We start from the raw sequence: 24,392 nt of genomic DNA, 5'->3' as shown, positions 1-24,392 counted from the left end.
AGGGGGGGGGCTCCGCTCCTTGCTCACCTGCAGCCCCCCCACCCCCAGGTGGAGAGCCACCGACAAAGGGCGCAGCATCCTAGCTCCGGTGCCACCGGCCTTCGGGCAGCTGAGAACAAGGACCACATGCGCCCCCCCCCCCAAAAAAAAATAAGATTTTTTTCACACCCAGTACGAACCACTCCTCATTCTAATGAAAAATAAGAGAGCAGAGGCGCAAGTAGGAAGAGAGAGAGAGAAAAAAAAAATGAAATTCCATTATAACTGGCTTCCTCAAGCTCCAGCCTAGGATGTGAGTAATCACAAGAACTGTAATATCAGCTTTTTCTGTTTTCCTTACACTGGGTTCCTCCTTTATTTCCTTTCAAAGAGGGTCAAGATCTTTTTCTTTTTTTTTAATTCATAAAAGCCGCTTTGTGATTACTGAAAGGTTGGTTTCTCTCTGGAACAGCTCTGCCTTCCATGAGAGTCTGAAACTGGGTGGTGGTGGGCGGGCGGGGGGGGTTGGGGGCAAAAAAATAAAACTCTCACGAAAATCTGTCCGCAGCTTCTCGGAGTGGACCTCCAGTCTCCTGCCCTGCGTCAGCTCCTGGGCTTCTAGAAACTTCTAGTGGACAAGGGGGCAGCTCCGAGGTGGCTGGCCGGCACGCCTGGACGGGGGGCCGCACGCAGAGGCCTTGGGACGTGGCCTCCACGCTGCAAAGTCCGGGACCCCCCAGCCACTGGGGTCCCAGGTCCCCCCCAGCCCGCACCCCGTCCCATCACGGCCCAGGGCCTCCCACCAGCGGCACCCAACTGGAACTCCTCCAGCCCATTCCCTCCCGCCTCCAGTCTCCACCACCTCCCACCCGAGATTGCCAGGAGGGTGGGGAGATACAAACAAATGTAGTTCGCCGACAGGCTGTGTGGTCCACATCCCTTTGGACTCAAATCATCAATGAGCTTTTTAACAAGTAGTCAAGTTCTGTTTAGGAAGGAAGAAAAAAAAAAAAAAACCCACGTCAGGAACTCCTAGCTCCTATCCGTCACGAAGCAGCCCACGCGGGAGGGCGATCCGGGACACACAGAGGTGCTCAGAAACACGCCGTCCTGGTGGTTCCTGTTGGCGGGGAGGCGGCTCCATGCAGGGAAGCCTGGCCTTGTGGGGCTGGCGCCGCGGGACAGAGATGGGCACGTCCCCAACCGGGGGGGGGGACGAGGGGAACGGCCGACCCTGTCAGGCTCATTCTGAGCAGACGAGAGTGTCCCGGAATCTGCCTCCACCTTGGAGCGGCCCTACCCAAGAGCAGGGCCAAGAACCCCCGCCCTCCTTCCAAGGGCCCAAGGAGAGACCCCCAATGTGGCCCTAAGACACCCTCTGGCTGCGCCAAAGCACCTGAGAAACGGGGCTCACGCAGGAGCCACGGGCAGCCTTCCTGAGCTCACCTGCACTGGAACTTTGGGAAGCAGGTCTGTAAAACCACTCCCCTAGGTCAGCGATTTAGTACCCGTTTTTGGCGCGCCCGCGAATTGAAAGGGGGCATCCACTCTTTTCACAGTTTGCAATCACTTATTTATTTATTTATTTATTTTTAATTTTTTGGTCTTCATCCCCATCTCACGTCTGCTGCCCATTGTTTTTAAAAAATTAATCTACATTCCCACGAGCACCGAGACCAGCACGGTGACCGGCCTTCCCGGTGGAGCCCGGCGACACGCACGCCGTGGAACTTGGTAACTGCCGCTCCGGCCGGCTCGCTGGTGCTGGGAAAGCCCTTCGGTGAAGACGCATTTTTCTGGAAATGTCACAGACACAGAGGGAGACGGAAGTCCACACGGTCGCCGGGAAGCAGGCTGGAGCTGGCCTGGCCGCCTCGCGGTGGCCACGCGCCCCGGGTCGTGTGTGTCCACCGGTGGCCACCCACCGGGGTGTCGGAGCCACCCAGCCGGGCCGTGACAGTCTATTGATTTTCATAGAACGTCCGTTTCGCATTTCCGCAGCGGAGCACGCCGTCCCTTCACAAGGCGGGGAGGCTATTTCCGAGGTAGAGCGGCTGAGCACCTGCCGGGCCGCTTCCCCGACTGCAAAGACACCCCCACCCCCAGCCCCGCTCGCCACCCCGGTTCCAGGTTCCTCTGGGCAGGGGCAACCTCGAGGTGGAGGTGGCACATGGGTGCGCCTTCTCTACTGGGTCTCCAAACAGGAACGCTCCCATTCACAAAAAAAAAAAAAAAAAAAAAGTGCACAGTTGCTGCCAAAGGGCAAAATTATCCTTCCGTGGTAAGAGCCTTTGTCATATCCGAACACCACGGCCTACACGCAGGCTCACCCCCCGGCTCCTGCAGTTGTCAATGAGGTGCTGTGCTCCGTGCCTCCTGACAATATAATCATCATAAACTTTATTATTACATCTGGAATTTCATGATATGCTCAGTAATTGATTACAGAGGCACAGCCCAGAATGCGGTCCCCCAAGCTCCGCCACAGTTCCAGTAACCTAACTGCTTAATACCCCTGGAATGCATAAACAGTGCGAACCGCTGCGCTCCCCGCGCTGGCAGGACGGAAGCAGCCACCGGGCAGGCGGGGCCGCAGCAGGCCACCTCCAGCCCCAAAGGACGGACGGACGGACGGACGGACGCCCTGGGGTCACTGGCCCTATTTGGGAACGGAGGTCAAGAACCAGGTTTGCAGGAAGCCGCCCCCCCCACCCCGCCCCATGTACCCAGGCACGCGCCTTCTCCGTTTGGCGGGGTCTGCGGCGCAGAGAACTGAGACTTGGGGACGATGAGGTTGGGGCTCGCCACCTCTAACTTGAGGGACACCTTGCGATGGGAAGGCAAGGTGAAGCCGGGAACGAGCCACGTCTGGCAGGCCTGCCACCTGCCCATCGCATACGACGGGAGACGGGGAAACGAGACCAAGGGCGCAGGCCGCAGTACTCAGGGGGGCCCTGGGAGCCGAGGGGCCACAGGTGAGCTCCCCGGGAGCGGAGCGCATGCTGGGCCTCACCCCACCTTGTGGGGCCTGGAGCGCTGCAGCTGCCTCCTGCACTGCCCGAACCAGGAAGGCGCTACCCCGGGGCGGGGGTGCAGGGCAGGGGCAGCCCCACTGGCCCCGCACAGGTGCACACACGCCCACGAGGGCCCCCGCTCCCCCCGGACCGTCTTTAACCCACCCTCGGCCCAACTCCGCAGGCGCCACCTCTGTAGGCAAACCCACCCCAAAGCACCCAGCGCTCTGCTCGCGACGACGACCCACGTCAGCCTGGCCCGTCTTGGGCCCGCAGGCCGCGGGGCCGACCCCGCACCCACGCCCAGCCCCGCGTGGCCCGAGCTGCGTGGCCGCCTGCGACCTGCCGGGCGCCCTTCCCCTGGGCCCGCGAGGTCCCCTCCAAAACGGCCCCGCCACCCACCTCAGCCAGGTTCCCGCGCGGACGCTGCTAAGGCCTTGTTTGTTGAACTGAAAAATCATTACCGCAGAACACGTCAAGTAATGAAAGATGTTTTCCTTGGAGAAATGTTAAATACTTTACTTCTTCCGCGAGGAGCGAGTACACGTGTTTCCAAATAATACCCTTCCTCCTCCCACCCACGCGGGAGCACCGGGGCCGGAGCTCCAGGACCCAATTTGAACAAACGCGTGTTGCACGGCTCCGAGAGGCAAGAACACGCTGTTATTTTATTTATTTCCCTCCGCCCAGCTGACTGTGTGTTTGTTCTATTACTTATTCGCCGAACCACCTCGGTAGGGACCCGGGTCACGTAGCCGCGTGTCCCCGCTGCCTCGCGCCGTTACACAGGAAAGCTCGAGAACATCGCCGCCACGCTGCGCCGACATGGGGCCCGCTGGCTAGGAGGCAGGGAAGAGCCCTGTCCTCCGGGCCCAGGGCCGAAACAAAGGCAGGAAACGGACCGGCAAGAGGGGGGACGGCGGCGTGGAAACCCCCGCTCATCCCCACTTCTCCTCCTGCAAATAGGAATCCTTGCCCCTGCCCCAAACCTTCCAAAAGCGTTAGGCGGGGGACTCGTGACCACCCCTCCTTGGCGTTCTGGGGTCTCCAGAGTGTTTCAGACCATCTCCACCTGCAGGGGGTCCCGCCGGTGGATCCGCGCCCCCTGGCCCCCTCTAGGGCACCCTGAGGTTCCAGGCAGAGCCAGCGGGGTGGGGGCCGGGAAAGCCCAGAGCGACTCCCAGGTAACCCCACCCACCCTGGCTTCCATCGGGGGACACGGGGGTCGGCGGAGTCCCTCGTTTTCTTGCCGTAACGGGACTCAGGCACGTGGTGGCTGCAGCCCGCACACACCCCCGCCCCCCGAGACACGAGGGACTCCCTGTTCATGCCCCTCCCTTCTCCTAGAAGCGATACCCCAGGGACAGAGACGCCCAAATTGTGGCCAAAGCGCACACTCGCAGAACCGAAACCTCCTCTGAAGAGTAACCGAGCCGCCCTTCCCTCCTTCCCAACCCCTCGGCCTCTCCCTTATTTGTGGGTCACTGGAACAGACGCCAGGGGCCACCTGGGACCACAGGGAGCACCCGATCCCACCCCGTCCCATGACCCGCATGAACTTCTCAAAACTTAGAGACTTGCCCTTTTGTCCTCGCCTTTGTTTCCCTTGGTTTTAAGGGGGAGCAAATCTCAACCTGATTCCACGAGCACTGAAGGTTGATAGGTTTTACCTGCGGATCCATAAATCTGCCGGAAATGACTCCCAGGGAAGTCCCTTCCTCTGCCCTCGCCCCATGAACCGCCACATCGCGGAACCGCCTTGGCTGACATTAGGCAACGAACGTGCAACTTGCAACGGGGAGACGAGACCGCAAGGATTCCTCCCTGAGGGCCAACGGGAACTACCTCCACTGTGTGTCTCCGAAGGGCCAGATCCCAAGGGCGATGGGGGCCTCCCCGCCTCCCGGCCCCTCAAGACCCCCAGGACGTCGCAGGGAGGCGCCCGAGCCCGGGCGGGCGTCCCCCACCACCACCGGCCTCCCGGGCCTGCAGCCCATGGCAGCTCCTGAACGGATCTCGCCCAAGAAAACGTCAACCTTCAAGGACAACGTCTCTGAGCTCAGGAGACTCCCCGTCCGACCGGAGATCTCAGGAGGCCACCAAGGGGCCGTGGCTCAAGGGCCCAGGTGGCACCCTGAAGTCAAAGTCGTGTGTTCCCTGGAGGTCACGCTCTGGACCGAAGCACCTGCTCCGGGCACCCGAACAGGTGAGACCCCCGTGGGGGCTCCCGTGAGTCGGGCAGGTGCCTCCCCTCCTCTGAGCATTCACTTCTCTCTTTCTCTCTGGCACTCATTGGCACCACAAGGCCGGCCCTGTGTCACCCCTAGGGGGCTCCCAGTGCACGATGGGAGCAGGTGGACGTCACAGGGCGAGGTGCAGCCGCCGGGGACTCCCCCGGGATGCTCCCCAGCGAATCCGCAGCGCCGCCGCCGCCGGTGGGGAGCTGAGGGCTGGAGTTCCCGGTGTTCCGACAGGGTGCACCCTGAAAGCGGCGTCCCAACTAAAAAAGTGTTGCTTTCTCCCTTCCCATGAATTCTAATATTCAAGCCTTTTTTCCTCCTGCTAATTTTAGTAGTCCTGCTATTCTTTGGGAAGAGAATGGTGTGAAAATCAAGCATAGTATCCAAAAATAAAAGAGTAGATCTGTTTCAGGGCTTGCAGCATATTTAACTGAAAAGCAACTCCAGAGATGCCACTTTCTATCTAGTCTTTAATACGTTTTCCAATTTCTCCAGAATATTTTAGCTTCAGAGAAGGCAAGGATGACTTCCTAATCTATGAATATTTCTGAGACTGAAACGGGCACCCAAAATTATTTCTAGGTTGTCATTGGGAGGGTCTCCTCAGAATGGGATGCCAGGGTTATGTCACTGGGGATGGAAGTCACCCGTAGGCTTCGCGGGGCCACACCGAGACGGGTTACAAGGTCTCCTGGGGGACCCAGCCCGTGTGCCATTTGGAGCACGTTCCCGGGCAGGTGAAGCTCTACAGCGCTCTCTCCGCGCAGCCTGCAGGTAGACCGTATGGCACGCTTTCCCGCTTTCCGAGCCTTCCACCTTGGTTAAAAAAAAAAAAAAAAAAAAAAAAAAAAAAAAAAAATTCTTGTTTTATCTAAGGAATTCAGTTCCACCCCAGCAGAGCTGTGCGGCAGGACATGTGGCCCAGGCTCGCAGAGTTGCTCAGGTCTGAGGCTCTCCTCCACAGCCTCGCGTGACAGCCAGGGGAGCCCAGAGGACGGGAGCTGGCACGCTACCTGAAGACCCCAGCCCGTGCCTCCTCCAGCCAGAGAGGCCGGACATGTGCGACAGAAAGTTAGAACTGGGTGTCAAGCCCTTCATGCAAACAATAAATATTACTTCTGCTCATAATCGGACTTTTCTCCAGCATCGTCTTTGAATGTTGAACCTTTTTCAATTAATTAAAAACTATGCACTGCAGAGTGCATATTTTATCAGCCCTCAGCTGCTTAAGTGTCTAGAAAAGACCAGGCAGTTTTTCTTTCTTTCTTTCTTTCCTTTTTTTTTTTTTTTTTTTTTCCAGGCAACCCAGAGCAAGTACTTGCAAGGGTCATATCTTTTTAATTATCTTTTCTCTCTTTGATTAATTATTCCGTCTGACAATAGCGTGTTTCTAATGCTATTCACCTGCCTTTGATGATTGACAACTTTTCTGTCTGATTCAGAGCAAACAGCTGCTGCCACAATCTCCTAGCAACCCGGGTGTGATGGATGAGCCCCCAAGATGGATGGCTGCAATAAATCATGTCTCCAGCCATAAAACTGAGAAAAGGGGATAAGAAGGAAAGCGAACAAAAAACAAAACAAGGTTTCTTCCCATGAGTGCACTCAGTTCCTTACCAATTATACCTGAAATGGACTTTGCACCTATTAATGGCAAAGTTTTTCTAATCGGTAAAAACGGGGTGATGCCGTTTGTATCGAAGGTGTTTACAATTGTTCCTGCAAATTGGCGCTGGTCCTCCCAATTTCCTCCAACACTGGCCAAGTGCAAGGGCAGAGGATCAAAGTTTTCCTTTCTTCCATGAAGTCTGAGCAAGGAACAGTATCATCTTTTTTTACAGTCAGATGCGAGTCCAGGCACCAACAAAGGACATAAATCTGATTCTACCCAATTTTTGGCGCCAGCTGGGCAACACCAAAAGTGAATCCCAAGTCATCCCTGTGTGCGAGGCGTCAGGCTGCTAATAAAGTTTTTTTCAAATAGACACACACACACACACACACACACACAAAGTTGCCTGGAGCCCGTGAGTGCACAAGCCACATTTGCACGTCTTTCCTGTCCGCGTAGATGCAGGCTTTTTACATGTCAGGGAAAAGTTTGTCCCAGAAGCAGCAAGATAGGCAAGATAGGAACATCCAGCCCTTCCGCCAATTCTAGATTCTCATTTCTTGAGATAAAACACACACACACACACACACACACACACACACCCGACCGCAGCCTAACTTTCTGTCCCATCAATTTTTTAAATTAATGTCCACACTCTAAGTCATACGAGGAGCCCTAAATTTAATTAGCAGACCCAAATAAAGTCACCTATTTAATAGAACGCCTGCCAATTAAATTTGTACTATCGGGGCTCCCCTGGTGGAGGAGACACAGCAGGAAGACCAGCAGTTTCTGTTTCCCGTTTTCCAACCGGAGAGCAAGCGGCGAGGCCTCGGGAGCAGAGGAGGCAGCAAGGCTGGCGCAGCGGCGGCGGCGGCGCCGATCCTCCCAGCAGCTGGGGGCTCCGTCCGCGAGCCAGCCTGCGTCCCTAACTCCTTCCAGTAGGTGGGGGTGTCCCGGAGCAGAGCTCAAGGGTGCACGAGGCGCAGAAGTGATTAGCGGGGCGGGTGGGCGGGCGGCGGAGGGGCCTGCAAACAGCTGTCCACATCAGTCCTGGTGGGGGGCTGCTGAGGCCTGCGAGGGGGACAGAGTGCAGACAGACAAGGGGAGGAGGCCGCTGGGAGCAGGGGCAGGGAGCCACAAAAGATCATTTTTTATCTGAAATATTCCCGAGACGTGGAAGTCTGTTTCTTCATTCTCACACTGCTAACCAAGCCAACCAGTATTTTTTTTTTGAATAGTTATATTGTGCTAAGCTTTTCAGATACAGATTTTTTTTTTTTTTAGAGCATGTCACAGAGTTTAAAAAATCAGGCAAGGGTCTTGGCTTTGGCAACTACAGCTCTGTTTATATTTTAATGTTTCGAACGTGACTGCCTCTGTCGGGGAAGAAGGGGGGGGAGAGAGAGAGAGAGAGGGAGAGAGAGAGAGAGAGAGAGAGAAGTTGCCTGCTAGCTTTAGTGTAAATCACAGATACTTCATTTTTCCCTTGGAAAAATGTCCTTGGAAATTATTCAAAATTAAAACCTCTCCCCCCCCACACATGCACACACTCCTCCTTTTTTGGGGGAGGGGGTGTCTTCTATATGGTAAATGGGAGGGCTCGTGTCTGGGCATCTGGTCAGCAGCAATGAGAACCCAAGGCCAATCGATGGAAACACACACACACAGGCACGCGCACACGCACGCGCACACACACACACACACATGCAGGCCCCTACCCTGCTCCAGCTCGTCCAACTCTCAAGTTACAGGTTTACACGGCAAGTCTAAATAATATTCAAAATGATAAATGGCACCCTAAGCCCAGCATCCACCATCAATCTTTTCTTAAGGAACATCCATCTTCAATAACGCATGTTTGAATCATGTGAAGCCAGGAGCCCTGAGATTCATTTACACCACCCCTCACAAGCCAGGGTGGCTTGAATGATACCTGTCAGCCCCGGATCCTGGTGGCTGTTTTCCTCGACTACTAAAGGGGAAAACAGAAGGAAAAGGAGAAAGGGGAGTGGGGGCCGGCGGGGGGCGGGGGGGGGAGTCAGAAGAGCGTCAAAGGCTGAACAGTGTGGTTTAGCAGATAATATGAAAGAACATAACCTCTTCCGCGCCTCTGCCAATCTCGCGCCCGCCACGCCACACGCCCAGACAGCCATCCACACGCGGAGCAGGCTCTCGCCTCCCCTCGCCCCTGCCTCTCCTCCCTCCTCCCCGTCCCTCTCGCCAAATCAGCAGCCTCTCTCTGCAAGCCTACGACGGTTCAGGACTGAGAGGAGGAGACGGCATCACATGGACTGGGCTTCCCTCCCCTCCCCGTTGTCTGGCTGGGGCCCATATGATAAATGACATATGTCATTCTGTCAGGAGGGAAGGGTGGGTCAGTGATGTATGACTCCGCTGAAAAGGAAATCGACTGTTTGGCATGGTGGAGCTCTTCTCCACCAGGATTTAGTTCCAGAACTCTGAAATGAATTCTCCGACGTTTCAAGTGCATACTTAGGGCAGGCTGATGGGAGGCCTGGGGAAATCGCACTTTATCCTCCCCCTGCCCTTCCAATGGCACAAAAAAAAAAAAAAAAAAATTCCCAAAACCAAATCAAAACAAAACAACCCCCCCCAACAAGGCTCTGCCCCCGGATACCTGCAAAAAAAGGCCACGCGGGTGTCAGAGTCGCCAGCAGTCACACACCGCAGGGTTATTAAAAAAAAAAAAAAATGTGACTTGGGGTGGGGAGGGAAAAAAAAGAATGGAATTAAGTGGAGAGTAAGGTTAGTCCTTTTATTTATTTATTTTTTAATGGCAAAGGGCTGACACAAAAGCAAGATAAAAATTAGCATGTTTGAAGTAATCGTCCCGCAGCTTGACATCTGCATAGTAAATTTTAAAGGAAAAAAATGTGTCAGACAGCCATGAGCCGCTTCACCCTCCCCCTTTCATTAGCTCACTGCCAGGGTGGCACTGCTGAACCTCATTACTGCAAGAGGATTTATGAAGCTGAACCCAATGGCAAAGAAAAGGCATCTGTCAATAATTGTAGGGAGCTGCACTCACAGCTTTGAAATCTCATTAAGTATGCAGTTATCAGGCATAAAGATCAAAAACATTACTCAACTCCGACAGAATCTTATGGAGGAACATTAATTAGCAACAGGCCTACAGTACAAAAAAAAAAAAAAAAAAAGAAGAAAAAAAAAGAAAAAAAAAAAAAAACACAGACTTCCTCTCACACCTGCCCAACCCACAAACCTAAAGCAACACTCCCCCTCCCGCCCGAAAAAAAATAATTCCAGGCATCTGAGACTGATCAAGAACATGAAACAGGAGAGACGCACACAGAAAGAGGGAGGGAAGGGGTGAGCTGAGCGGCGGCAGGGAGGGAGGGAGAGGGGAGAGAGGGGGAGGGCGGGGAAATTCGGTTGAGAAAGGCTTGGCTGTGAGCAGAGAAAAGGAAGAAGCTGTCAAACTTGAGAAGGATGTCAGTGCTGGCCCTGATTACAGGGGCCTATGGAGTTCTCAGACCTTTTATCATCCTCGCCATCAAAACCAGCCCGGGCTCACGGCGGGAGGGCTGGTGGCTGCCTGGCTGTGGCCGACCCAGGGCCCAGGCCCCAGGACCCCGTCACCTGGCCGCCGCCCCTGCCAGGCCCCCTCGGCGGCACCCCGCTCCGCCCTGGCCCGCTGTCACCGTCCGTCTGACGGCCACCGGAAAGCACCCCGAGCTGCCTCCACAGGGACTCGGGCATCCCCCCATCACACGGACACTTAGGCTCCTCTGATTTCTGCGAACGACTGGTTCACGTGCTTCAGCGCCCACAACGCGCGGGGAAGGACAATACGGACGTGCAGGGCTGGTTCCCACCCGAAGCCGACGCCGGGTCACAGGGCCTCGTGACCTCTGCAGCGCACGGGCCAGGGTGCAGCCGGGGACGGAGGCCCTCCGATGCCCGAGCTAGTCTGACCCCCGGAAATCCACGGGCGGGGGGGTGATAAAAAACTCAAGCGACAAGCTTCTTGAGCCACCACATCCTCCACCTCCTGCAAATCGCACCGGCAAAGAATAACGGACACGTGTTTGGAAGCATCCCGCAAGGACTGCGTGCGTGGGGGCCCGGGCGAAGGCCCCTCGCGTCCTGCGGCGGCCCGCGTGCAGGGTGGGCGCCCGAGGGCTCGGGGCCCGGTGTCCAGGGCCCCCCCCCCCCCGGTCCGCTCCAACAGGCAGCACCAGCCAGGTCCCCCACGCGGGGACGCGTGCAACGGGCACGGCCCCCCAGCTGCCCCGCCGACCGGGCAGGAGCAGACTAGTAGCCAAAAAGCCGTCACTCTGTGCCAAGGTCCCTGCCCGCACGGAAGGGCGGCCTGGCCTGGTTACCCACGAGCACGTGCTCCGACGTGCTGTCGCCTGCGCGCGCTCACACACGCGTACACACGGCACTTCCCATGATCCCACACCACGAGAAAACCTGCACAGCAGCCCCTCTGTGGCTCTGAAATCCCCGCTCTCCAAATCACCCTTCCCGGAGCGCCCCTGTCCCTTCCGATGCCACCGTCTTACCTCGGTCCGCGGCCGCTTCCGGAGCGCGTACCTCTCTCCTCTACAGGAGATAATGGTCACCTTTTCTAATTAGCCACATCTTTAAGGAAAAGGGCATTAAGATTCCTAGGCAACCGGCTTGGAGATCTCTCCAAGACAAGGCCCATCCTTTCCAATAAATGACTCTCCTTTGGAATATCAATGAACGCGGCTCGGATAAATTGTCACCTATGGCCAAAACTAGTTAGGAACACTTGTCTCTAAGCCAGCCTCGACGAGAAGGAATTTTAGTGGTAGTGTTACAATAAGGTGTTTATATTTTTTATGTGCTTACCATATTACCTTTATTATGTGTAACATCAAAGTGATTATAGCAATTACATCTAACAGAATTAATTACAGAACTTCCCATCATTCCAGGATACATAATGCATTAGAGGTAAGCCAAAGAAAGAAAGCATCTTGATTGTAGTAACTATTGTTGGTGTGTATTTTCCCCAGCAGCAAATGCCAAAGCAACGGCAGCTTGCAGGAAGAACAGGGTAATGGAAACTGAGAGGTTTAATAGGAAATGAGGTATATTTTCTTTAAATTAAGTAACACCTTCGCCTAATAATACGTCGGTGCTATTGGACATATAAAATCAATTTAATTTTTTTAAGTGTAAATCTTTAAAAGGCGCTAGTTAATCCACCCAACCAATGTTACTACATAAAGGAGAAAGCACATGGGTGAAAGACTTACAAGTCTTTACGTATGCAAAATAAATTCACTCAAGGCTTCATTAATATTAATTTAAATTCAAAACCCATTTACATTAAATTGTTCATTAAAAATTGCCTATTTTATGCAACATGCATTTCTCAAAGAACTCAGAGGAAACTGAATACATAGGGCTAGATTTAATGATGGGAATGGAAAAATCAAAAGTAAATGAATTTGAGTCATTTCACGTATATTACCAAACGGCGCGCTCTGCCCTCCATTAAGGACGGGTTCCAGGTTGGGGAACAAACAGGCGCTCAGAGGATCTTGCTTTCTGTGGCCATGGACTCGCGACCACGACCTTCTGGTCTACCAGGGAGTAAGAAGAAAACGAGACACGCCGGCGGGGTGAAGAGGGCGGCCAACCCGGACCTGGACGTGGGGGCCGGGTCCCACCTTCAGAACTCCCGGAGCGTGGGGAGTCAGGCTTGCTTTCTCAGAAAACGCACGTCCTTAGCATCTGCCAGTGCCCATCTTGGTCTAGAACAGACAGGTTCCCTCTCCCCTTCTCTCCGCTCCCTGCCATGCTTTATTCCCCAAGCAAGGGGACCCAGAGCATGATGACAAGGAGTTGGTAAGTTCCTGGCTCTGGCGCCCTCCCCCTGAAGACAATCTGAACTTACACTGTTTCCCCAACAGCTGTTCTAGATGAAGAAAACACAGTCATAATTAATAACATGTGTCCTGACAGTATGAATTAATAATTTATCATTAGGCCCAAACAAATTGAAATTATTCTTCAAGAGCCACACCTTTGCACATCTGAGAAAACAAGGTAAGAAGATGGGCGAAGAGTCCAGGTAACGTGACCTTTAGAGAAATGCCTTCACCCACCCCACCCTCTCGCCACCCACCCACCCACAATACCTCTCCTGGGCCACTCTTGTTGAAATACTAAAATAATTTACAGAACTGAAAGTAATTAAACCCAAGAATCTAAGTGCTGATCAAATCGAGTGTATGTGCTCGAAATGTCTTCTTTTTTAAATGGGGCTTATAAAATATTCAATATTTGGTCAAGGACACTATGTAATCTTTCTAATAAAGATTCCTAAACCTAGAGTATGACAGTTGTTCAGGCAAGTGGTCATAAGCAGATTATGCTCCATTACTGCCTCTTTTTCTTTTATTTCCGAAAACGCACAGCACAATCCTGGTTGCAAACAGCAAACTGAATCTTTACATCCACGTCTCATGTAATTGTTTACCAATGTTGAAAAATCAGAGAAAGCTACCAAGTCTATGTATCCACCCTTTGCAATTCAGGTAAAAAAAAAATTAAAAAAAAAAGAAAGAAAGAAAAAAGAAAAAGAAAAAAATCTAGAAGGAAAAAAAAAACCCATATTCATAGCCATTGTTTAGTAGGATTTAAAAATTAATTTAATGACTAACTGCAAATACTGGAAACTAGAATTAATCTGTCTGGATTTTTTTTTTTAAAGGCTTACAGACATTTAAATGCATGTATCGGGACACTTTATCAACCTAACATAAAATTGTCATCTTATCTTATTATATGACTATTTTATGCATGTGTCAAAGAATTTAAAAATGACTGCCTGTCTATTGAGTCTAATTACAACTGCACATTATCTGTCTAGATGTACCAGTCCATATCATTGTTACCAAATACAATATATTGTATTCACCTTTCATTTTTAACTTCAGACAGAGAAACCACAATTTGGAGCATAACTAAAATACACACACGCACACGCACACACGTGCCGCCAGGCAGTCGCACCGCGAACACCTGAGAGGGTCTGCAGGAAGTGCTGGCGCTGCTCTGCGCTGTCCTGTCTCTCCCGTGGGCCGTGGGAGGATGCTCAGGGGTGCCCCCAGACAGCTGCCTCGGAAGAAAGGCCCATCCACCTAACCGGGCTGCATACTAACACAGAACCGACACACACCCTACTTCTTTTTTTTTTTTCCTTTTCTTTTTTCTTTCTTTTTTTTTTTTTTTTTTTTTCCTACTACCAGACCAAAGCTATTTTTATAGTTTGTCCAGTGACAGGCAGGAATAAAAATGGGCCAGCAGGAAAGCCTCACAAACTGCACCCGGAATAACTGGGACCTGCTCACGTCCCTGGATGAACATGGCTGTTGTGCACCAGGACGGGGACTCCGCTCTTGTCCCTTGCACGCCCCTGCCTGTGACTGCAGCCCTGGCTCTGCCACCACCTGGGTACGACGGGAAGCCCCCGAAACGGTGCAGGCACTCTGCCCTCAAGAAGGGGATCCTTCTGCTTCCAAAAACCCCAGGAGTGGAGATGGAGGTGGAGGTGGAGGCAGGGTGGGAGGTGGGTGGTGGGGGGGGAGAGGAAGGAAGGGCTTTAATTCTGGGACCTCACCTGGGCTTCCCGGCACCCCCAGGGCCCTGAGCAGTCACCTTTCGTTCCCATCGCTTTACAAAACAATCTTTGGTAAAAAGAGGGAAAAGGCAGACGTGTGAGACAATTTGGGGAAGAGCTGCTGATAACGTCAGCTATTGACTATGGCTCGCTTATGAACGCGCTCAAGGCAACGCTGGGAACCAACTGACAACATCCACCGCTCACAATCAAGTGTGGCCCTGGAGAGCAGTGAAGCCCTAACTGACAACTGTCAAGATAATGGGGGCACAGCCGCTGATTCTGGAAGATTCGCTTCCCTGGGTGGATGTCCAGGGAGGGCAGCCTTGCCTCCTGGCCTCTTTGTTTTTCTCCTTCATCTTCCTGATTTTTCCTTTTTTAAAATGTGCATTGTTCCTCCCGTGATGTAGGAAAACGGGAGGGGGGGCGGTCGCAGTGCAGCCCGAACCCGTCATCTCGTCACCTCGCTACAGGGCAGGACACCTGTCCAGAGGAGGCACGTGCGGCAAGCTTGAGAGCGAATGGGTTCCCAGGGCCGAGGCCGACATGCCCCTCCTGAACGCTCCACGTGCCTCCGTCACCAAGAGGAGCTGCCCAGCATGTGGACGAGACCTCAGAGGGCCAGGAGGGCAGTGCCTGCACGCAGCCAGGTACGCCGGGTGAGGCACGCCCACGTCTCCCGGCCCCGCCAACGCCCTGGGCCTTGCCACCTACCCACCCATCCTGCCCCAGGGGGACCCACGGTGACCGGGGACACGAGCAGAACCCAAGCAGTTCAGGCCACTTTCACAAAAATCAAGATGCTCTAAGGTTTACCCTCGTGATGTGACCCCCCCCCCCCCAAGAACTCCTTAGAAGAAGACTCTCCTCTTTCGACGAGTAAGACTCCAAAGGGGTCAGTGGCAAGTTGTTGCTCATTAAGGATTTTTTTTTTTTTTTTGCAAGTTGAGGCAATTTATGTTTAAGATTTTACAGTCTCCCTCCTCCCCGGGAAAATGGCTATGAATGGATAAAATGTAATCTGCTAGGAAATACTGCTCTCGTTCTCTCTCTCTCTCTCTCTCTCTCTTTTTTTTTTTTTTTTTTTCTGGGATCTTCAGAAAAATACTTGTTCCAAAAAAAAAAAAAATCACGCACAGGTGAGAGTCCCGTTTTGAGCAAGGGACGATGGTCATTTTGCCTGAAGGACATTAGCCTCTCCAGCCCCGCTCCTCTGAGGCAGCAACATCTGGCCAGCACAAACGTACGGCCCTTTGAAATTACACGCCCGGAGGAAGGACACCCCTGCCCAGGTTTCTCTCCGGCAGGTGAAGAAATGTCTCTCTCCCTTTGAGAACAGAAGCCAGGCATGATTTCTGCCAAAAGAGAGAAAGAAGGAGAAAGAAGGAGAAAGAAGGAAAGAAGGAGAGAGGGGAAAAAAAAATCCTAAAGTACAGAAATACGTCTTTTCAGGGATTCTTAGAGCCTGCTCCGGCCTTCTGGAGAGCAATGTTACATTTGGCCTAGATATGAAGACTGCGTGCACCTGTGTGCTCCGTCTGCAAGCTCGACCCAGCTCTCAGCCCATTGTGGTTGTTATTCTACCCCAGACCATTAAAAGGGCCCTAATTCCTATGACATGATTATCCAGGTACCAAAGCCCATTTGTCACCTGCAGCAGAAAATTGAGTTAATGCACAACTAAAGGCAGCCAGGACTGTGTAATATCAACTTGATTACATCAAACTAGCTGCAAACCTAATTCTGCTGGATGACACTGCGTCGAGCTTGTCATCTCCAATCATTAAAGCTGTCAGGAATCCATCAGGTTTACAGCTAATTAGGTGAACACTAATGAAGCTGGCAAAACAACTTTTCTTTTTTTATGGCTGAGCGGACCTTTCAGTTTGGAGGGGAAAAAAAAAAATTCTCGAGTGTTCTCAAGGTTGCTGGGGACTGGATTTCCAGTTACCAATCAGCAGACATCTTTCTTTTTCCCCACTCTGTATCAGTGCAAAGCAATCAATTTGTCATCACTCCCGGGATGCCACAAAAGCAGGCATGAACCTTATAACTTGCAGCTGTGAGAACTAAAATACAGGAGGGAAAAAATGGGAAGTTTCTCGTCCACCCAAACCAACCAACCAACAAAATCCTCAGGCAGCTCACTTATTGGCCTGCGCATAGTTAGCTCCGGCCTAAGTGTGGAGGATTCTTTTTTTTTTTTTTTTCCCTTCTCCTTCTCCTTCTTCTTCTTCTTGTTGTTCTTCTTCTTCTTTTTTTTCCTATCCCTCCCCTCTTCTTAAATAAGTAGCTCTTCAGACATTCTCTACCCCCTCCTCCACACGTCCATTAGGCAGAGGCATTCTGATAAAGTAAATCCAAAACCAGGGTATGGGAAAGAAAGAAAGCACTCACGCTGCCAACTTCTGATTGACCATTAAGCTATTGATGAATGTGCCTGTCAGGAGAGAGACAATTAAATCAAATATGAAACAAAGTCGTTTTGACGGGTCATTTTGATAGAGCAAAACCATTCTTCCATCTCCTATTAGCCGGGCAGTCAAGTTTTTATATAATGAATATTTCTTAACGGACCTGAGATTTCCTGGCTGTCTTTTTTTTTTTTTTTTTTTAAGGTGCAAAAAGGTTAGTGAACAGGTTGCTTCTTTAAAAAAAAAAAAAATACATGGATTTAGTCAACAGCACAGGTCCTCCTTCGCTAATATTTTTAGCAGAAAGTTATCACAGAAGAGTCTCAGATTGGCAAGGTGGAGGAGAAAAGATGAAGCAACCGTAGAGAGAGTTCTAAACTAAATGTAAAGATGTAATCACATATGGTTCATTTGATTGAGGCACACAGATACCTTAAAATGTGCATCCAAAAAGGAAAGAAAAAATTTCAAAGACTGGAAGAAGCCCAAGACACTCCTACTGCCCAACTTTGTGAAGGAGTCCTCCAAACTTTTAGAGTTTATTTTGGGTAGATAAGCTCATTGCTTGAGCTTGGAATTTAAAGGAGAAGGTGGGATGGGCAAGAAGCATCGCCAGGAGGTCACTGGGGTGGCATCGTCCTCCCTAGAACGGCCGCTGGGATCAGCAAACTTCCTAAATGTGGGCAACAACCGAGGACACACAGCAAAACCTGCATCACATGCCGTCCCCCCCCCACCCCCAAACCAAGTCTGTTTTCTTCTGGGGTTTTCTTGAGGCGTGAACAAGAAAGTACACTTCTGGGAGAAGAAAGAGGAGCGTCCCCTCTGCGTGACCCTGTGAGAGAGGAGACTCCAGTCCACGGTGCAGCCAATGTGCGAGCTCCACGGGCAGGGCAGTGGCGGCTCACATGATGGAAGTGACCATCACCGCCACCCCCAGGGCTGCCACAGGCACTCACCGAGGGGCAAGCGTGGGCGCGACGCCCGCCTTCCTCCCACAAGGGCGCCTGGCAATGTCCTGACCCTTCCTTCCCTCCGCTCTCCCTCCTTCCACCCAAAGAGCAGAACAGAAAGGAACCTCCACGGAAGCCTCCCGTTCAGGCAGCATCTGAACCTCTGCACGTCTGAGCGTTACTCATATCAAAATACATCCCGTCCATATGTGGTCCTCTCAGCAATCCCTCCCAAATCCCCGAAGTTGCACTGACAGGGCCCTAGTGACGTCACAGAGCTTGGCCTCACCATTGCGAGTGATTTATTGATGTTTATTGGGAATGAATAGATCAAAGGCAGCAGCATGACGGGCGATCAATCAGTCATCAAATCAAGGGTGGCAAAGGGCCAGAAACCCTTCTTCCAGGCAACATGCCCCCAACTGACATTATTGCAAAATAATGTTATGTGTCTGTGTGTGAGTGTGTGTGTGGGGGTTTTTGTTTGGTTTTCAATGATGCTTTTTTTCCATAAAATAATAATAATAATAATAATAATTGGCTCAGTCTTAACAGGAGTTGACACTCCTGGCAAGGAAAAAAAAAAAGAAAAAAAAAGGGGGGGGGGTTAAAAAGTACACAGACGCGTCCCAGAAGTAAGTGCTCCGAGGAGGAGATGAGGGTGGGAGAAGCAGGGGAAGGAGGGGGTGGGGGTCAGGGAAAACACACGCGGGCAGAGGGGACGCCAGCCTCCGAGGCGGGCTTGACAGTCATCTGACAATACCCAGACCCCGTGCGCTCTGGCTTCCACCGCTTGCCCGCGTCGGGCCCAATAAATGAAGAATCAATCGGATTAGCAGGAAGGTGGCCAGGGGACCGCTCGCTCACTCGCCGGCTGGCTCCCGGGCGCTCCGCGCGCACCCGGCTGCGCCCCGCCGCCCGCCGCCGCCGCAGGGCGCGGAAGGTGTCCCGGGAACTCAGGTGACCCCGCCCGCGCCCCGGCCCCGGCCCGGCCCGGCCCGGCCCCCGCCCGCGCCCCCGCCCCCGCCCCGCGGGAGGCCGCCCCGCAGCCCCGGCGCAGGGAGGCGGCCGGCCCCGAGCGCGCGCGCCGCTCCAAGTGGGTGCGGGCCGGGCCGGGCCGGGCCGGGCAGGGCAGGGCGAGCGCGGCGGGGCGCCCGGGGCGCGGGGCGGGCGCAGCGGAGCGGGGCGGCCGGCGAGCCCCGCGCGCCCCGGAGTTACTCCGCGCGGGCAGCGGCGGCCCGGGCGCCGGCGGGAGCGGGAGCGGGAGCGGGCGCGGGCGCGGGAGCGGGCGCGGGAGGAAGGGGAAGCGGCTCGTACCTGCTGCGCGCCGGGGCGCCTGCTGCTTCCTCCTCGGCATGATGCTCCTCCGGCGACTGCCACCGCCGCCGCCGCCGCTGCCGGGCTGGGGAGAGGGCGGGAGGGAGGGGCGGCGGGCCGCGGGGGGGCGAGGCGGGCCGGCTCGAGCCTCCCCCCCGGAGAGCGGCCGCCCGCAGGATGCTGCTGCGCCCCGGCTCTCCGCGTCCCCCCCTCTCCGCGCTCCGCCGCGATCCCCGAACGTGCGGAGGGAAGAAGGAGGGCGGGCGAGGGAGGCGCGGGGAGGAGGAGCGCGGGGGGAGGAGGAGGCCGGGAGGAGGAGGTGGCGACGGGGGAGGAGGAGGAGGAGGAGGAGGAGGAGGAGGAGGAGGAGGACCGCGCCGCCGGCGGAATGGGAAGTTTGACAAATCGCTCCGGAGGCCCGCGGAGGAGGGGGCGGGGAGGCGCGGCGGCCCTGCCCCCCCGGCCCCCGCCCCCCGCCCCCCGCCCCGGCCCCGGCCCCGTCCCCGCCGCGGGGCGCGGGGCGCGGGGCGCGGGGCCGGGGCCCGGGCGGGAGGACGAGCGCGGGAGCGGCCCGGCCGCCGCGGCCCCCGCCCCCGCCCCGCCCCGCCCCGCCCCCGCCCCCGGGCAGGGGGTCACGGCGTCCGGGGGGCCGCCCAGCCGCCGCCGCGGCCCGGGGCTCGGCGGTCCAGTCTCCTGCCCGCGGCGCGGCTGGAGCGGCGGCGTCGGCAACAGGCAAGCTTAGAGGAAAAGGAGATGATCGTGTCACCCGCCCGCCGCCGCCCGCCGCGCCCCCGGCCCCGGCCCCGGCCCCGGCCCGGACCCCGCGCCCGGACCCCGCGCACCCCCGCCCGCGCCCGCGCCCGCGCCCGCCCCCGCCCAGGGCGCGCCCCGCCCGGCCCGGCCCGGCCCGCGGCCCCGGCTCGCCCCCCGCCCCGCCCCGCCCCGCCCCGCCCGGGCCGCGCTCCTCCCCCCCCCCCGCACCCGCGCCCCCGCCCCGCCCCGCCCCCGCCCCGGGGATGCCCGGGCCCGAGGGGGGCGGACAGGAGCGCGGCCCGGACCCGGCGGGGGCCGCCCCCACACCCGCGCCGCCCGGGCTCCTCCCCCGGGACCCGCCGCCGCCACTTCCCCCAATTTTTTCTCTTTTTTTTTCTTCCCGGGCAAACTTTCCCGGGCCGGTCCCGGGGGTCGGCGTGGGAGGGGGCGCCCCGAGCGCGCTCCTCCGCCTGGGAACGGCGCGGTCCCCCCGCGCGCCCCTTCCCGTCCCGTCCCGTCCCCGTCCCCGTCCCCGTCCCCGTCCCGGGCCCCGTCCCCCGGCCGCGCCCCCCGCCCCATCGCGGGCGGCCCCGAGGGCGGGACGGGGGCGGGGGCGGGGGCGGGGGCCGGGGAGGAACTCGGGCCCCGGAGCCCAGCCCCGCCCCCCCCCCCCGGCCGCCGCCCCGGGGCGCCCCCGAGACTGGGCCACCGCGCCCGGCGCCCGCTCGCCAGCGGTCCTGGGCGAGAAGAATTGATTATTGATTGGGCGATCGGGCGGCAGGGGCGCCGACGGGCCGCGCGGGGAGGAGCTGGCGGGGCCGCGCGGGCTCACTCACGGGCGGGCCGGGGCTCGTCGGGGCGCCCCCCGGGGCGGCGGCGGCGGCGGCGGCGGAGCGGGAGCCCGAGCCCGAGCCCGAGCCCGAGCCCGAGCCCGAGCCCGAGCGGCGCGGGCGGCGGCGCATCGATGCGCTGCGGGCTCGATTGCGTCTCCCTGGGCCAGCTCCTGGGCCGGGAATGGGGCGGCCGCGGCGGGGCTGGCTCGGGGCGCTGCCGGGCGGCGCTGGCGGGGCTGCGGGGGCGGCCGCCGGGCCGCGGTCCGGGGGGGGGGGGGGCTGCTCCCGCGCGCTCCGGCGGGGCCGGGGGGGCTGCCCTGGACCCCGCGCCCCGCAGCCCCGGCGAGGGCCGGCCGGAGCCCCGCGCCCTGGGACTGGCTGCCGGCGCGCTCCCGGAGCTGCAAGCCCCGGCCTCCTTCCTTTTTCCTTTTTCCCCTTCCTTCCTCCTTCCTCCTCCCCCCCGTTTTTTTTTCTTTTTTTTTTTTTAGTTTCCTTTCCTTGCGTTTCTTTCCCCGTCTTCCTCGGCCCCCCTCGCCGTCCCTTTTCCTTTGTGGCTGTCTGTGCAAGTTTGTTTCAAAAGTTCACGGGCACCTTTCACGCTTTCTTTTCTTCTAGACCCGGGAGACCGCGGTCCACCCAGACGGCAGGATCGCTCGGCCCCGCTCGCCCCCACCCGCGGGCCTGCGCTCGGGCCACCCGCCTCCCGGTGCAGATGCGCGGCGGCCGGCCTCCCGCCTCGGGCCGTAAGGGCGCGCGCAGGGGCGCTCGGAGCTGCGGGGTGCGGGGTGCGGGGTGCGGGCCCCGCGCGGCGGCGGGGGAGGCGGAGGCGGCGGCGGGCTGCGGGGGGCGGCGGGGGGGGGCGCGGCGACGAGCGGCGGGAGCCGCTGCCCCCCTCCAGGCCCCGGAGACGCGGCCGCGGGGCGTGAAACGCTTCTTGCGAACGAGGAAACGGTGAGTTGGCAGGCGCCGCCCGCGGCCTCCCGGTGCTGGGCGCGGGCCCCGGAGCCTCTCGCCCGGCGGAGGGCGGGCGCCCCGCGAGGTCAGCCCCCGCCACCCCCGCTCGCCTCCCCGACGCGGGCGCCCCCGAGGCGCGCGGGAGCCGCCGGGTGCGGCGCGCACGGGAGGCTGAGAGTTCCAGGGCTTTGGCTGCCCCTCCTCCCCCCTTCTCCAAACCCCGTTCCCGCCGCCCCCTCCCCCCGCGGGCCGCGGCCTGAGCCCCGGGCCTCGAGCCACCCGACCGCTACCTCGCCCTCCCCTGCTCGGCCGCCGCGCGCCGCGCGATCCGCCCCAACATCTGTCCGTCCGGCCATTGGCGCATCCATCAGTGTCAATGAGCCGCGCATCGCAGCCGCAGCCCGTCACGCGCAACGCGGGCTCTGCGGAGCGCATCCTGCGGCCGCGCCGCCTCGCCCGGACGCCCCGCCGGGGTTCTGGCCCCGCGCGCCGCAGCCCGGGACCCTGCCCCCCGCGGGGCCCTTGGAGGCGCGCGCACCCCCTTTAGCACCGGGACCTCCGCGCGGCGCCAGCTCGGGCAGGCCTCCCCGGAGTGGGACGGCCCTTGCGTTTCCAAGTTCTCCATCCCCTCCTGTGTGCACTGGGTGTGGCGGAGGAGAAAAGGGAGGGAGGCTTCCCGCACCGGCCCCCAGCACCGTGCGGCCGGGGCGCGGGGGCTTGAGTGCGCTGCGGCTGGGGCCACCCTGGGGCAGCTCGGGGCCGGAGGGGGCGGCCCCAAAACTTTGCCAGGCCCCACCTGGCTGCCGCCCGGCGCGCACGGCCTGACAGTGGGCGGGGGGCGGGAAGGAACTCGCGCATCCCAGGCGAAAACGGGGACCCGATCTAGGGAGACCCGGCGGGCGGGCAGCAGCGCGCGTGTAACCCACATGTTATTTACAGACGGAGAAAGGGCAGGGCCGCGTGTCGGAGAAGCCGGAGCTTTGCGGGCAGCTCCCGGCGCCATTCTCCAAGAATGCTGACCTCCTCCGCCGGGGCTGCAGGTTCCCCTGCTTCTGCTTCTTGCTTTCCACCCCAGCCCCCTGCCCCACGGTCCGCAGGACACAGCCCTTCCTATCTGAGCTGCACGGCCGGGCCACAGGGTCTGCTTTGCGCTCCCCTGAGAAGTTCAGGGGAAGGGCGCACGGAAGGACCCGACTCCTCGCTCGGACCTCTGCGGGGTGGCAGGTTACCCGCCTCTGTTCCCACTGCAGATATCTGTGTCGGGGTGTCCGGGGAGTTCCGCCTCCCCGGAGCGGGTCAAACCCTGTGCTTGCCTTCGTTCCGCGATTCGCGACTTAGGAGGGATGAGCAGCCGCTTCCCGCGAGCGCGGGGAGGAGGAGGCCGAGCCGGCGGCGCACGGCGCTCCCGGGGGCTCCTGCTGCGGGAAGGCCGCCGCGCGCTCCGGGGTGCGGCCGAGCCGTGCGCCCCGGCGGCGGAGCTGCAATTCTGCACGGGGCCCCCTCGGAGGAGGTGCGGACACCTCTGGAAAGCATCGACAGGCTTCCCGCTCCCGCGCGAGCACCTGCTAACTTAGCCCAGTGAGTCACGCACAAGTAACCCCCTGGACCAGTGAGCAGCTCCCGCTTTGGGGAGGTGCCGCTTTTCTGGGATAGATAGATACATAGATAGATAGTTAGATACATAGATTTTTTTTTTTTTTTGTGATCCTTGCAAACAAAAGGAAAAGTGGGCTGAGGGGCCTGGGAGCGGCCCATTTCATGCGCAATGGCCACAGACGCCCTTAGGAGAAACCGACCGCTCCCACTGCGGCCAGCTGGCTCACCCCGCGGCCACGTTCAGGAGCCCAGGAAATTCCCAGAGGCCCTGAAAACAATTCCTGAGCCCCAAGATTGCGACTTGGGCCCAGTGCAACCCTGCTCCTCCGCCGCGGTGCGCTGCGCCCCATGCAGCAGTGGGAGCGGTGGATCCTCCCACCTGCCAGTCCTTCAGGTCAGGGGTTAGAAAGGTGACTCCAGCCTTTAGAGCTTGGAAGGCTCCAGGTCCCAGGCTCCCCCGGGCCTACCTGCATGGGTCCACCCCTCAGCAGGAGCGCTCCTGCGCTTGGCCAACCCGGGCCCCACCTGGGGCGACTTTGGGAGTTTAAAAAAAAAAGTCAAAAGCAGGCGTGGCTGCAAACAAGTGTGTGGTGGCGGCGGCGGGGCAGGGAGGTGGTCCTCAACACCCCGCTCAAGGGTAAGGAAGTAGGTGGGGTGAGAGGGTGGGGGGAGAAGCAGTTGGCCACCGCCTGGAGGCAGCCGCGTTTGCGTTCAAGGTGCACATGAGGCCAGTGGGTGACAGGCGGCCTGCCCAAGGAAGGCCAAAGTATGTCCTCATTTGGGATGGCCACTGAGGGGGACGGTATAGGCAAGAAGGAGTCCTGGAAGCCACCAGTCCAGGCCGGATAGCCAAGGCAGGCCAAGGTCCCAGGAGCTTAGGGGCTTAGACCCAGGTCTTGAAGAGGGGTTCTGTGCCCTGGGGGGAGAACGGGGCCACCTGGAGGGACAGGGCATGCTGGGTGCCACCTGGAGGGACAGGGCATGCTGGGTGGAACACCCAAGGAGCCTGCACTCCCCCCAGTACGTCGTGTGAAGGCATCAGGCCCCGTGGAGGGCCTCTGGGGAGCCCACTGACTGCC

General features: G+C 57.8%; 1 protein-coding gene across 3 annotated transcripts in view; it reads right to left on the bottom strand.

Annotated features, from left to right (window-relative positions):
• TSHZ3 (teashirt zinc finger homeobox 3) overlaps window positions 1–19,651 on the bottom strand; it is an 86,422-nt gene extending 66,771 nt beyond the window's left edge. For all 3 annotated transcript variants that reach the window (XR_013356724.1, XR_013356728.1, XM_077856482.1), the window contains exon 1: window positions 19,178–19,651. Coding sequence is in view for 1 of the 3 variants with exons in the window: in XM_077856482.1 (XP_077712608.1) it covers window positions 19,178–19,217 (40 nt within the window). In the remaining 2 variants the exon portion in view is untranslated. The remainder of the gene's footprint in view (window positions 1–19,177) is intronic.
• Between the last annotated feature and the right edge of the window lie 4,741 nt (window positions 19,652–24,392).

Source organism: Canis aureus, chromosome 1 (assembly GCF_053574225.1).
Source record: "Canis aureus isolate CA01 chromosome 1, VMU_Caureus_v.1.0, whole genome shotgun sequence".
NCBI classification, from domain to species: domain Eukaryota; kingdom Metazoa; phylum Chordata; class Mammalia; order Carnivora; family Canidae; genus Canis; species Canis aureus.
This window is presented reverse-complemented; position numbering and strand designations above follow the sequence as displayed.